Raw genomic sequence first — 15,582 nt, 5'->3', positions numbered from 1 at the left:
AGGTTCGCCTTCTGCGGTGATCCAGCATTTCTGATGGCAGGCCCATTAACACTCCATCCTGAAGTGGCTGAGGGGAGGGTGGGGGAGGGTATAGTCTCAGTCGTTTTTTCCCTGAACACTGCATTTAGAATACACCCTGACTCCTGCAGCCTTCACCTCCTCCATTGATCTTTGGAAATATCACTGACAGGAAGAATCTGTGAACGCTAGCCAGCAGTGCTAACCACTTCCCAAAGGACACAGAATCATTGTTTGACTGACACAAATCTAAAGCTGGCATTATCACTCAAGCACAAATCTTAAAACCAAGTAAAAAGTGTGAAAGCTACGTGGCAGCTGAATAAAAAAAAAATAGCCAGGACAGAGAGCCTGGAAGAGCAGAATTGTGTCTGCTGCATTTCAAACCACAGAAAGGTGCTCCAGAGAGGACAACCTACACAACTGGATAATTGAGGCTTTATAGCTGTAAAAGTACAAGCTGTCCTTAGTCTTTAATACAACTAAGAGGGCTCCATCATGCATTTGATCTCTTATAAATCTGAACTGAAATCAGGGCCCAGGATATTACAACACAGATGAGTGTCACCTAAACTCCTTATCTACAGTACCTTTCAGGTTTGTGTGAACTGATGAAGTTTAACTTTCATGTAATAGAAGTTGAACTCTGTGGAAAGGCTAAAACTGGGTTATTACATTATTTAATTCTTTGAAGAATAAAAGGAACATTCATTTTTAATGTTAGCTGCTACAGTACATAGTATTTTCACCCCTAATATTATCGCCGTTTTCTTTAACAGTGATATGATATGAATTTTGGTAAAACCTTTTTTTGGTGTTGGTATTCAGTTTTTTCATCAATGTCCTGACATAAAAATGAAAAATGCCAGTTTGGAGGTCAATCAAGTAGTGTAATACAAAATCAAAAATACACGTCTTTGACATTATTTTTCTGTTAAATACCTCAGGTCTTTTCTGATTTACGATTGGAAAATGATAACTTGAATCTAAATGGAATGATAGATTAGCTCATAGAACACAATCCCCTTATTTTTTTGTATTTTATTATTGGATAGACATACTTTTCTTGCATGTTCAGTAATGTATTTTTATTATCCTGGATCCCAGAGAAGAGATAAACAAGAAATGAACAGTTCTTTCCTGGACGTTTTCAAGGTCTTTTCATGTTGACGACAGTTTTCGAATTCAAAACTTCATAATAAAACCTAAATATAGTTTTAGAGCATGAAATGGATGAAGATAAGCATTTATCTTGTCTTTTGAATATAAATATTATTATTATTGATTATAATAATAATAAAATAATAATAATAATAACATCCTATTACTGCAGATCATTGCATTCCCATGATATGGGACAGGGGTCTCCAAAAGTCAAACACTGTAACTTGGCCTAGGATTTAGAAGAGAAGCAGGCTGGGAGGATTTTTTGTTTCTCTTGCAGGGGGAGATACTTAGGAATTCTTTTTTTAACCAATTAGTCGTCTGGTCACTGCAAGAAACAGGGTGAGGTCTGCAAAAGCTGTGAAAGCTACATGTGTGTACAGAAACACTGAGCTCAGCACAGCAACAATGAAAGGAGTGTGGTACTAAAAAAAATCACGGCTTCTCTTGACCTACAGTACCGCGGCACCATCTTTTACTTTCCTGCAGGAAATACAAAATACAGAACAACGTCTATAGAAACATTCCAACACTGGATCAATATGCATCATGTATTTGGCATTTGATACACACTCCATCCTCTGTCTGCTCACATCATTGTAAACCCTGAATTGCAATGTAATGCAAAATACCTGCCCTCCGGAGCACATCCTGCACATAGTGGTGCACTGTGCCTCAAAGAGCTGAAGGGAAGCTATTGGATTTCACCCACTTAACAGAAAGATAATGGAAATTTAGAAGTTTTTTTTACCAGTTTAATTATTAATTCGTGCTGTAGATTTATAGACCAGCTACATTGTTGTCATATGAGTTTTTAAATACATCATATTTTTTTCTTTAATATCAGACCAATGTCTGATGTAAGGATCGTGCATCTTTCTAGAGCTCCTTGTGTCCCAACCTCTTCAGCTGCATTGCTGTGGAGTGGAGGCAGATCCCATAATTTCCCAATGGGCAGAACTAATTTATTCCTAACAGAAAGGAGCAGGAATTTAGTTGTTTGCTAAATATGTGTTAAATGATGAGAAGAGGAAAAAAATAAGAATACTAATAATAAGAGTAGCAGCTTGCATTTCTATAGTGAAAAGATCCCAAAGCAATTTACACATACTGTAGTAAGGTCCCACTTTATCTACCAGTGCAATATCACCACTAGTTGAATTAAAGGGGACCCTTAAGGAAGCCAGTCTGTAGAGTGGAATTTAGCCAGGGTACTGGGAGTAATGCCCCTGTTCTTGCAAATAGTGTCATGGGGTCTTTAATGACCAATGTGTCAGGTTCTCAGGTTAATGACTCATTTGAAGGTCTGTACCCCCTATTGCGTAGTATCCTCAGACAACGAGCACCATACCGAGACATTTTTTGGGAAATTCCGGCCCAGATGGAAAATTATCCATATATCCATCCATTTTCTAACCTCTTCTTCCATTTGTGGGTCACAGGGAAGCTAGAGTCTATTCCAACAAGCTTTGGGTACAAAAGCAGGGTACACTGTGGATGGGATGCCAGTCCATCACAGAGCAGACACACAGATGTAAACACACACACACACCTAGGGTAGATTTTCCAGAAGCCAGTTAACCTACAGTACCAATATGGTTTGGTTAACATACAAACTCCACACAGATAGCACCTCAGGTCCAGAATTGAACCCAGGGCCCCATTGCTGCGAGGATCAATATTAATCACTGGACCACCTTATAACAACAAATATAATATTCTTATTCTTCTTAAAAAGACATTAATACAACCTTTAAGGTATGTTCAGATTGACTGTAGTGTGTTAGTGTAGTAAATTTCTTTGAATGAAAATATAGTGAACAACAATCTGGAAGCCTCTGCTTCATGGCCCATCCAGAGAGCAGTAAATTGTTCTCCATAAGCAATCAGAAACAAAGAAATGTTCTATATTCCAGCCAAAAGAAAAAAATAAAGTTTTACAGTGTACTGTAGCACAGTGTAACACAAAGTGGGTAACTTACAGAAGAGAACTGTGGTTGGTAATTTGGCTCTGCAAGTAATTTGCAGCATCAACCTTCTTATTACTCAGCTGTCTCACTCGATGCCCTTTAGAAAGCTGTGGGTGGACAAGGGGATTTGAATATTGCTGGAGGTCGTGGTGGCTGAAATTCACATCACCAGCTGCCTTAAGAAAAATAACAATGTTTAGCTTTCTGTGAGGAACTTAACATCGACTTATAATTAGCCTTTCCTGCCTTCCTCTGTGGCAATACATTGCTGCCTCTGGCTGTCGTAGGGAGTGGTTCGAACACAGAAAGTTTGGAGCACTTTTGCAACTGTCAAAAGCAAACAGATGGGGCTGACATTTTAAAAACAATTATATTGAGCTGGCATGATGTTTCTAGGGCACAGAGCTGGGGAGCAGGATTAATGAAGGCACAGGATTTGTGAATGCTCCCCAAAGCGGTGCATTCTGGCCTGTGCCTGTTCCTTTGCTTGTTGGCTCCTTCCTTCAACAGCACCATTAAGGGCTTGCAAAGACTGCACAACATATCAGATAAGTAATTGCTGACTTGACAACTGTTCAAATTTGACATCTATCAGCAGATGACTCCTGCCAGCTTAAATGCCATATCTTGAAAACCCCTGAATATAAACTTTTACTGGATGATATCTTGTTTTAACAGAAGTAAAGTGTCTTCAGAGCAGAGAGATACCCATTCACTACACTTCATTTAAACAAGAGGATACGGTAACTAATTTATATTGAGAAAGTGCCAGGACTTAAACTGGGAACACCCTGGTGATAAAGCCATTTCTTTTACCATGGCTCATGCTACACCAGACTAAAACCTCTATTTTGTACATTTTTGTACATTTTGTGCATCTCATAACTGAGAACTATGCTACCACCAATAAAATGAAGTTCCTTGGCAGTTGATTTTGTTTTTACAATAATGGCTTCGTGTATGATGATCTGAAGTAGATGTCTTCCTGGAGATTTGTTTGTATGTTTAAACTTGGTGTATTGAGAAACATATTGTACTATGAGGAAGCATTCTGAGCCTTCATAACGTACAATTCCATACTATAAACACTTCATAATTTACTATTTATACTGTAAACAAAAGAATTTCTACTGAGTAGTGTATTTTATAAGAGTTAATCACTCTATTAAAATGAAAAACAGCAGTGATACAGTACAACCATTTACTTAAAGAAAACAGCAATAGGAAGGCAACTGAGAACAATGTAAATAAATATTCTGCAACAATCATGATGTGCAATGTACTGTACTGTATTTTATCATAATTCTTATTTGCATGATAATGATTTCAGTGTATTTATTTTGCAATATTTGTAGCTTTTAAAATGATAAAAATCCAAAGTTTCTAAAGTTGTTAACCCAAATGTCATTTATTGATACCACTCACAAATATAGAGGTAGTACTGTATTGATACAACTCCTGCATTTTAGGTTCTTAATAGAAAATAAATGGTATTTTGTGACAAGTCACTATATATGAGTTCCTTAGGGTTTGTTTTCCCCATGTGATAGAAACACAGATCTCAGAAGAGAGGAAATTTGGTCCAAGTTACATAAACATGTGTTTTCCCTCCCTCATCACAGTTATGAGGACAATGTAACACAAATCAAAAGTAAAGAAAATCTGAAAAATGAATGGCAGTTTGCCTGAATATTTGTGATGCACACACTTGCCTGAAAGGAGTGAAAAGCACACACACTCAAGTGGAAACCCATTTAATCTTCCTTTTCTTAGTGAGAAGCTGCCAGGTCAGATATTTCCAGCTGATATAAACATCCTGCATTAAAAAGCTGTTGTCTGCCCCCCTCTTCCCCACCCCTTGAATTCAAACAATTACTTTATGCCTCTAAAGTGAACGTAAATGTGTGTTCTCGGATAATTCAATTATAAATAAATAGGTTTCACACTCAATTTTTAGGCATGTCTTATGAAAATTCATCTCTCTGTTTCAAGCACACAACTCTGGGCAAAGAACAAGACTCACATCACAGACAACCCTGTGTTCAGTTTCTGAATATTGTAACATATCGAAAGAGAAAATCCTGCCCTTAGTGCTGTAAAAATTGATTATAAAGTAATAACTGAAAATCATTTTTCCTTTTGCTCATTTCAATGAAGTATTCGCTGCCAAAGTGACGTATCAAGACATATTATAAAATAATTCCACATATTTCATTTCCTAGGGGGAAATTCCAAATAAGGTTTGGTTTGACTGTCAGTTCACGCAAGAGTTTATCTTTCCAAGATTTTTAAAAGAATGATAATGGAGAGTTTTCCCTATTTGTTTTTTTTACCTTCTTTCCCAGTTTAGTTGACATCTATCAGTGTTATTCTTTAAAAACTAATGATATATGGTAGAATATTAATAAAAATAAAGCAAAAGAAGCCCCTAAGTATATGAATGTTGGACTTTTAATGCCCCTTGGTTTTGCTAACAGAGAAATGTTCCATGAATATCTATCTCTTTGTGTACAATAATACATTACTGCACTGTGACAGCTACCTTCAAATTAGTCTAAGCTAATTATTTTAAGTGTACTGAATATTTGTCATTGCCACCGAATTCTAGGTTAGCAGCACAGCATCTCTGTTCATGATTGGCTCTAGATTCTGTTCCGCAACCAAGCAAGAAACTTCACTTGAGAGAGTGAGGACAGCGACCTCTTTAAAATGTTTGCTAAAATGTAACATTCACCATACATATACAGTATTACTACTACTATTGGTAATCAACAATATTATTATCATCTGAACAGTAACACCTAATGTCACTCCACCTTTATCTCTAATGGAGACTGACAGATAAGCCCCATTGAAGCTCATCAGGGAGAAAATTTACTGTAACTGCTGGTTATCTTTTACATAATCCACTTGCATTTGATCCTACTAATGCAGCCGAAAACCTGTTTAATACAGTGGGCGTTCTGTTTGTCTTCTTCATAATAAATGGAGATCACAATTGTCCCATTTGAAGCTGCAGTTAAAAGGATTACAATCTCACCTACTAAAATAGAGTGTAATGCAGGGCATTAACCACATAATGTAAAGGGAAAAAAGACATTGAACACACAATTTAAATGGGTTTCAGATATTTGGTATTTTAATTTTACACATGTAATATTACAAATTTAGTACAGATATCCTCTAGCTAACATACTGTATATATATCAGAGGTTGGCAGCTTTTCAGTAGGGGTTTGCCAAGTGTTAGCCCATGCAATTGTTTTTACGCATTCGCATGTTTTTTATACTTTTATTAATGTCAATAATAGCTCTACTTTCATATTTATTAATAATAATAATATAACATTTGAATAATATCTAACATTAATACGCATGTCTTACCGTTTAGTGTGATCCTTGACGAGTTTAGTCTCGGGCTCGTTGACACTGTATGCAGCTCGTAACTCTCTGAAAGCTCAGTTGCTGCAGGAGGGGCAAAGAACTTTCTTGTGTGAAAATACAAGAATAAGATATTATGTTAACGGGGCTCTGTTGATCCAAATGCCGGGAGCAGTGAAAATGCCACTTTCCTCAAACAGTCCAATTTAAGAGGCAGGGACATCAAACAGGTCATGATACACTCTATCATAGAGACATCTAACATAGAGCACAAACAGGTCTTTATGTTGAACAAAACCGTATTCTTCTCAACTAGCGGGCTGAAATGAGTAAACTTTGCTTTCTTAGCAACTGCCATTTTATCTAAAATGTTTGACTTAAACGCGATCAATGTTGTCAGCGCCACGGATTGCGAGTTTTTCTGCGAAAACAGTAATCTGGCTCCGCTAAAAATAAAATAAGTGAATCGTTCTTTTTTTTGCGGGTAGAATGTTGCAGATATTTTCAGAACAGTCAAACGTAGTTTTTTATTGTTTGTTTTCACTTAGTGTCTTCACGGCTCATTATACTATTGTTGCAAATGCAGCTTTCATTACACGTGTTATTAAAAACACCTTTGTTGCCAATAATGGCACACGTGCTGTAGGTTGCCGACATTTAATTATATAAGATAACATTTCATTTTCTTCTAAATTAAAAGCCTTAATCTGAACAAAGTAACTTAAAAAGACACAAACCAAAGCAGAACCTATCACCCTATGCCAAAAATAAATAAATATTCCCACAACTATAAGATAAGTTTTTCTTGAATTGAATAGCATCTGGCTTGTCAGCACTGAAATTACTTAGTGAATTTTTGTTACACCAAATGAAAGTACATGATGATGGCAGTCTGTGGGGAAAAACATGGAAAACCCATCATGGTGCTTCTTCTCTGTCAGTCAGCTGTGGACCAGAGTAGAGTCAAGTGTTATTTTACTTTATTTTAAATACTTTATTTTACTTTACCGAAGTACTTACTCTTAATCGTGCCATTGCCAGAAAGGGCTGAATTACTGACATCCAGAGGTTTGTCTGGTCATTTCTGGGTGTTCTTAATTTCCTGGACTATTGGCTTCTGGCTACTATGGCAACCTCAACAGATAAGAACATATTCACACTAACTCTATACTGTATATACTGTAGCTGTGTCCTGGCTGTATCTTGGATGTCAATATTGATTATCTTATTGCTGAACTGGCACAGTATCAGGATTCCTATATATAGATATATAAGATAAATATGTTGATGTACTTGCAAAGCTCACGGTTAACAAGGAAAATAGGAAATGAGGCATAGAAGAGGAGGCTTTTTGGCGCATCATACTCATATGGTAGCTTAGTAGTTTAGTAGTGAAACTAAAATTGAATTTAACAAAAGTTAATAAACTATGGCAAATAAAAAAAAAAACTGAGTTAGAGTGACCAGTTTTCCATGAATGTAAGAAAGGTTTCAAAGGAGAGGAGGCCATATATAGTATCTAGCCAATGAGCTGATTGATCTGAAGATATCACCCAGTTATTGATTGAAAGTTTGGATATTGGATTCAACAAAATGGCCATGAAGCTTTTTCAGGATTACCCTTTTCTTGATCTCTGTTTTAAATGCAGTTCCCCATAGTTTCCACTAGTCTCCTCTGGGTTGTGTTTCATTGTTAATTCTGAAGAAGTCATCTAGGTTAATGACTTATTAATCTGTGTTACCCCCCAAACTATTAACTCCGGCTTATGGAGTTTATATTACTGCTGTTGCAATATAAAAATGCTTTGCTTTATTTTCGTCTCTAATGCAGTATTCTTTTTCGTCTCCTACTTGGCAATTCTAATGTCATTCTCAGATGTGCCTAGAGCTTAGTATATTCTTTTTCTAGCTTTGATACTCGTGCCTTTTTATGTAGTCTGTGAAACATTCTGTTGCTTTGAATTTTCCCAGTTCACTGCCTGTAATCTCTTTCTTTGATATGGCCAGCAGCCATATCACTCTGCAACTCACAAATGGCAACCCATTGAAGCTAAGCAGATGTGAGCCTGGTCAGTACCTGGATGGGAGACCTCCTGGGAAAAACTAAAGGTTGCTGCTGGAAGAGGTGTTAGTGGGGCCAGCAGGGGGTGCTCACCCTATAGTCCATGTGGGTCCTAATGCCCCAGTATAGTGATGGGGACACTATACTATAAATAGGTGCTGTCCTCTGGATGAGATGTAAAACTAAAGTCCTAACTCTGTGTAGTCATTTAAAATGCCAGTGTGTTTCTCGAAAAGAGTAGGGATGTAACCCTGGCATCCTGGCTGAATTTCCTATTGGCCCATACCAATCATGGCCTCCTAATAATACCCCTCTATGAATTGGCTTCATTATTCTGCTCTCCTCCCCACTAATAGCTGATGTGGGGTGAGCGTTCTGGCGCACTATGGCTGCTGTTGCATCATCCAGGTGGATGCTGCACATTGGTGGTGGTGGACCCATTACCTGTAAAGTGCTTTGAGTGGAGTGTCCAGAAAAGCGCTATATAAGTGTAAGCAATAATTATTATTATTATTAATTATTTATTCCATTTGCTTTCCTAAAATTATACACTTTAATGTATAATTGTAATTGACTCAAGTTTTATAGATCGAAACTCTACATCAACAGATATTATGGTCACAATTTCCCAGTGACACTATGATATCTATTCTTTCACTGCATCCTGGCTGTTGGAAAAGATTAGCTTAATAATATCTTTCCAGTTTTTACAAACTGGATTAAGAAGCAATCATGCCATTTCAGCTGTATCTTTTTTGGCTTTGTGATCGCTGCAAATCCCAGTTTAAGAGTGGGAAGTAAAAAAAAATCCCAACAATATAACATTACCTTTGCTAATGTACATACTTTCCTGATCACCTCGAAAGGTAAGCTATATGTGTTTGTGGTTTGCATTAGGTGGTTTATAACACCTATTGTTAGGATCTTATTCTAAACTGCCTGCGCTCTCCTGCTTCAGATCTTCAGCTATACTGTATATAATTTCAAGGTTTTTGACAAATAGTGCTATACCACCATCCTACCTGCGTTTAAACAAACACCCATCAATTTTCTGCTATTCCCCCGCACACTCCCCTAGCCAAATTTCTGATACTCCTAAAATGTCTTACTTCAGTTAATGCAGTAGTCATGAATAGATGTTTTTCTTATGATTCTAGTAATGTGGTATTAGCATTTACAAATGGATGCATTTTTTGTTTCAGATTTTTTGTTACTGTTGCCCTTGGCACTTGTAGAATTCCTGAGAAGGTTTGTCTTTACAAAATCATCAACCAGTGTTTTCCTATATCATTTGTTCCAGCATCCTGGGCACCAGGCAAACAACAGCTGATACGAGACTTCCTATTACTTGTGAACATGATAATGTTTGTACCTGTAATAATTGAGTGCACTCTATCAGTAACTCCACTTAATGGAAGAGCAGGTTCCTGGGTGTTCTGGGGCCAATGTGGTCCTGCCATTTTCTTCCAGGCTGTCAGTTTGGTGACAATTGACAATTTTGAGCCTGAAGCTATCTGAAGATAGGAGAATGAGAGAAGCAAAGAAAAGGAGATACAGCAGGGACTTTAACATTAATCAAGAGTGTAGGCTTAGCTTTGGAGGATCATTTTTTTGTGAAAGGTAGGCTTACTTTTCCAGATAAAGACAAACATCCACATCTGCCTGTAAGTAGAGTCTGTTAGAAATTCAGCGTGAAAATGTGTGAGGTGGTGTTTTGGGCTCTGGAACTCACTTGGAATGTACAGTCTATAAATATTAGTTTATTTTGTGACGTTTTTAGTAATACATCATTCTAAGTTATTTCCTGTTTGTTTCCTTACCAGAAAATTGTTCACAAAACTGAAGAAAGCTTGTGACTTTCTTCAGTTATACAGTAATCCCTTGCCAACATGAGGGCTCTGTTCCTGAAAGCTCTAGTGGTAGATAAATTTGCAGTTGGTTAACTTAAGACCTTATGGGGAAAAGAGGGTTAGGGCAACTGAAGTAACAATTCAACCTTTTAAAATCCTTCAAACATTTGTTCACCTAAGAGTGTATAAGAGTAAAGAAAAAAAAACCCAATGTATTCTGAAAATAATATTGTATAGATAGTTTTTAAATGTGTTTTTGCCATAATTCTTTATTGTAGATCAGGCATTGGCATGAACCAAAACTTGTTCTTACACTTGCTCTGATATCTGTAGTTTCCTCACTTTTGTTTATAGTACAAATTCTAGATTCATTAACACCAAACAGCCAACCAACAGCACCATTACTTAGTTCTTCACGCAGCTTATCAAGTGCTTTATTTTTTTCTTCTAAGCTCGTCACAGATCTAGATCACTTAGCAACACTGGACTCTTCATCATTTTTCATACACTTAGGAGACATTTTTAATTTATACTAATTTAATTATCATGTAACTAATGACTGTCACTTTTATTTAGAAAATCACTATCACTACTACTTGTTTGTGCAATCAAATATTAATAACCATCAAAAACCAATGGAAAAATGTACACCAATATGCACAGAACACTGAAGAATGTGAGAGAAATTGCGAACACATCTACTCCTACAAAAGGCTGACTGAGAAATAATTAAATCAGCCTGCTGGATTGTTTTCTCTCCTCTTGTGAAAAGAATTCTCGAGCTAGCGCGCGTTGCAGCTCAAAGATGCATCTTGAACTCACGAATACTCAAAACGGGGGGTCGTGCGAGGCAAAATAGTATACAGAAACTTCCGCACCAATTCTCAAAGCAGTGCAAGGTACATTTGCATATTGCAAGGGATTACTGTAATTTTACTCTTATAAATTGTCTGTACCCAGTACAGTATCTGATTTGACCAATATCATTATTTAAATTATTTGATTTCTGAAAGCCCAATATCCTAGTTATGAACCGAAATGCTGACGTCTGCTAAGTGCTTGCATTTAATGTCTGCAGCTTTGATCCAGTAAGACTCCTCTGCCTATTGGAGTTAGCTTTGGCTTTTTTTTTTGCTGATTAATCTGTCTTGTTCCAAATTCAGCATTGTCTAGCAAAGCATTAAAAGAAAGATTTTTTTTCATTCACACTGATGCAGTGACATAGTATTGGTGTTCCAAAAGCTGGAGGCCAAAGTTCTTAAATGCAATTACAGTAGAAAATGGTTCACTTATCAGCAAATTATATGGTTCCCGAGGCCTTGTGGAGTAACAGTGGAATATTCTGTGATCTTGTGCTCCTCCATTTAGGCTTTGGTAGCTATACAGTACATGCAAAATGTGGCTATTGAGAACACAGCAATGTGCTCATTGGAATAAGGGTTGACAAGCTGCAAAAATTAAAAATTAGGAGCAGAGCATTTTATCACGGTAGTTCATCAAAGGATCCAAAGTGAAGAAAAGAATTCTTTATCAGTAGAATTTCTGTCTAACCGCCTTCCTCCACTGTCTTGATACTTGTAACCAAGCACTTTAGAAAGGTTGCATTTGTTCCATGTTGGTCCATGGTGTTCATCTGAGACTGATGTAATTTGTTGGAAAAATGCAGTGGGATAACTAGAAAATATTTGGGTACCAAACCACCAAACCAAATTGGGTAATATATATTATATACTAGACTTGAATTGTGCCATTATCTTTCCATTAATTTTCTTCACTTTTTTCTAAAAAAACATATAAATGCAAAATATAAAACACAGTAGCCACAACACATTGCCTAAACCTATTTTGATACCAATCAGTTTTTCTACATTAAAATAATAGCCTCCTTTATAGGTCATTTCAACTGTATAGTCATTAGAAGGTAAAGCCTGACTTCATGCTTAAACCTGTGTTAAAGCTCAACAGGGTTTGATACTTTTGTGAAGAAGTGTCCTTGCAGTTTAATTCACGGAGCACTGAAGTCCTGTATTTCTGTCTTTCTTCTCGTTCTCAGGTCTCCACAGAATGGAGCAAGAATGAACAGAGAGCGGCTGAAAGAAAAGCATGAACTGGAGGTTTATTGAGTTCATCTACTTCCTGTTTATATGGGACCATATAACAGTTCAGTCTTCCCGCCAGGATCCATCCGTTGCCGAGCAACATGTCTCCAAGCAATTTGATTGGCTCATCTCTGACCGCGGGCCTTTCCACCACTCTCGGGGTTATCTCTCCTTTGTGGAAAGATTTCGTCAAGGATTTACAACCAGATACAAAATCTATAGGTAAGTGTTTGCTTTAAAAAATGTTAAGCCGTGTTTTCATTCCATTATTTCATATGACTATCATTAATGGGGTTTTATAAAAACTTACAATGCAGTTTACTAGGAAACCATTAAGACTGAGGAGAGCTCTGTTGCAAAATTGGTTCTAATTGTGAGATAATTCTTAAGTTTTCATTATACGATGAGAGAATATGATAATATTTCATTTCCTGGCTGGACATTTGATCCATCAACCTCTTGCTTAAAAACCAGATGTTGTGTCTTTGTTAAAAAGGAGTATTCTGGTTAATGGTTTTGTGGAGTGTCCTTATATGCCCATGCTTTCTAACAAGAAGAGGCCTTTATTACTATCTGCGCAGTGTTTTTCCTTGGAGAATGTTATTACATTTTCTTACTTAGTTATATCCATTAGAAGGTCAAATCCCTTATTACAGCATGCAGTGTTAAAATGGACAAAGCATTTGCTTAATTTTAAATCCTATTACCATTCACATTACTGGGCTCTTTCTCTTTCCTGAAGCCTTTAGTCCACCTATTCAGAACAACTAAAAGCACTGTCATCATCTGATTCTATTTGCTATTGCTACAAAAACAAATCAGGGGGACATAAATACGGTTTTAAAAGAAGAACATCTTCCTGCAAATCTTCTTATATATTAACTTTTCACCTATTATCATGAAAATCAATTAGATTTACATTAATTCTCAAAAGCCTTCGTGACATATCTAAATGTTTTTTAAAGCCTTCTGCAAACTCAGTTATTTTCCATGTGAAATAAGCCCAACTGGCCAGAAGTAAACATTTTAAAGCTGAGTCCTGTATTAAGTTTTGCAGCAGTGATGTAATTAACTGGATTTTATTTTTGCCATGTAATTTAACATTTTTGTTTTCAGTAATGATCTGGAGACCAATTTATAAGCAGGACATTTATGGTATAAATTCACCTCTTGTAGGCTTCAGTTTCCAGTGCTTTTTTTTTGGGACTCTGGACAACTTTAGGCTGAATCTGAAATGATTAATACGAGGAGTAATAACTAATACTCAAGACAGGCTCACTACCATGTCCAGGATTATATTTGCTCTTTGTGATAAATCTGTAGGCATTTGATTCAGTAGTTTTATTTCTGTTGCATTGCATTTGCAAGTTTGGAATCAAAATCTCAAATTCATCATGCAAAGTATCTGCTTGTCTGCAGTTAAACCTCTATTTGTCCAGGTATATGATTAGAAAATGTACAAAGATATGATGAAGATAATATAACAAAGTTCACAAAGATGATTAATTCCTGTCTTCTGTATTATTATTTTTTTATTTTTCACAATAAAAGCTAAGAAATAATATCAGCTATGATTTATTTGTAATAGCTGGAACCTGTAAAATAATGTGTTGAATGCTTGCCAGGCACTTAGTCTCCTGTGTGATCTTTTGACATGCTGCTCTTAACTAGCTGACCATCACACCTGGAGTTATAACTAGATACAATGCAATGATCTTCAGAAATCGTTTAATATCGTCAGAATCACTGCCGTGGCACCATCATAATTATATGAGCTCATGTTTGAAGAGACATTCTATTAATAACAGGATTACAGATTTCCAGTGTTCAGTGCTCTCCACCTATTTACAAAGACAGAGCCGAAGGGATTATGTATATTAAATTATTGAAGGACAGAAGCCCAAGGAAGAACAGTCAGCAAAGATTCAAATTATTATCCTCCACCTCCGTATTTTTTAAAATCTTACTCACATGTCTGACAAGGTTGTACAAATAAGCAAAAAAAAAGGATCTCGGTAGCACATCTCACTGGAAGGAGAGGGCTGAGATTCTTATTTCTAGCCACACAGGGCTCCAGCAAACTGCCTATATGCTTAGAAGCATCGGATTTGTTTTTGCTAAACAAATTCTCCCTCCCCAGATTATTTCCTTCAGCCCTCCTGGATTTCTGCAGTCTTCATTTTGACTCTGTTGTTTGTAAACTACATTTGCATGGCAAGATTATTTGCAGGGCTGCAAATGAAAGGAGGCATTCTCAGTGTGTGGTTTACATTCTCCTGTCATTACAAACTCCTGTCATTTCATTCATATGTGTATGTGCATTTGGAGCTATAAGGAGTATTAAGTTATCCAGTATTTATTCACTTAAACCTTTGTTAGAGAACAAAATGTCAGTATTTCCTTAAAGTCCCAACCCTTAAAGTACGTAAACAAAAAATTGGGAGTACAATATAGAAAAGATTCTACTCAACCTGCATCAAATCTCCACCATCTCCCCAACTAAGCAAAATGGAACCAAGCAGTAGAAAGCTCCATGTAAATGATATCATGATATTGTGATAGGGAAGGATCCTATGATGCCAGGACAACAGTGACATATTGTTAACTGTGATGAGACCAACCAGGCAGATACACCTCTACCAACTGGGAGAGGCCAAGTTTAGACATATCATCCATCAAGAGTGCTACATGTCAACAGGGAATATTCTTATTTAGAATAATGGACAAACAGAAAGGATCTGTATTCAGAAATCGACAATCTCAGGACAATACCATGATTTTGATTTTGGATGCCAAAATTGTAGTAGTTCAAATGTTGCCCCATCTGTAACATGCTGACAGGTGCTAAATGATCGCGTGAATCCTGTATTAAAAGCAGAAATAGAGAAAGCTAAACACTTTGGTTTACCCCTCAAGTTCAGCAGATGATGGATTGTGCACAGTGTGGGTAGCAAAACTCTCATAAGAGCATAAGAAAGGATACAAATGATAGGTGGAAATTTTGGCCCATTCCCCTCACCCAAGGGGACACCGTAGGCA

General features: G+C 36.8%; 1 protein-coding gene across 1 annotated transcript in view; it reads left to right on the top strand.

The window, feature by feature from the left end:
- Nucleotides 1–15,582, top strand: part of brinp1 (BMP/retinoic acid inducible neural specific 1) — a 121,197-nt gene that overhangs the window by 26,902 nt on the left and 78,713 nt on the right. Inside the window, exon 2 of the mRNA XM_088940623.1 lies at nt 12,498–12,765. Coding sequence (XP_088796749.1) covers nt 12,548–12,765 — 218 coding nt within the window. The 5' untranslated portion in view covers nt 12,498–12,547. The remainder of the gene's footprint in view (nt 1–12,497; nt 12,766–15,582) is intronic.

This window comes from Atractosteus spatula, chromosome 23, assembly GCF_055471065.1.
Source record: "Atractosteus spatula isolate fAtrSpa1 chromosome 23, fAtrSpa1.hap1, whole genome shotgun sequence".
Lineage (NCBI taxonomy): Eukaryota > Metazoa > Chordata > Actinopteri > Semionotiformes > Lepisosteidae > Atractosteus > Atractosteus spatula.
The sequence above is the reverse complement of the archived record's forward strand: the minus strand, read 5'-3'. Positions and strand labels throughout refer to the sequence as shown.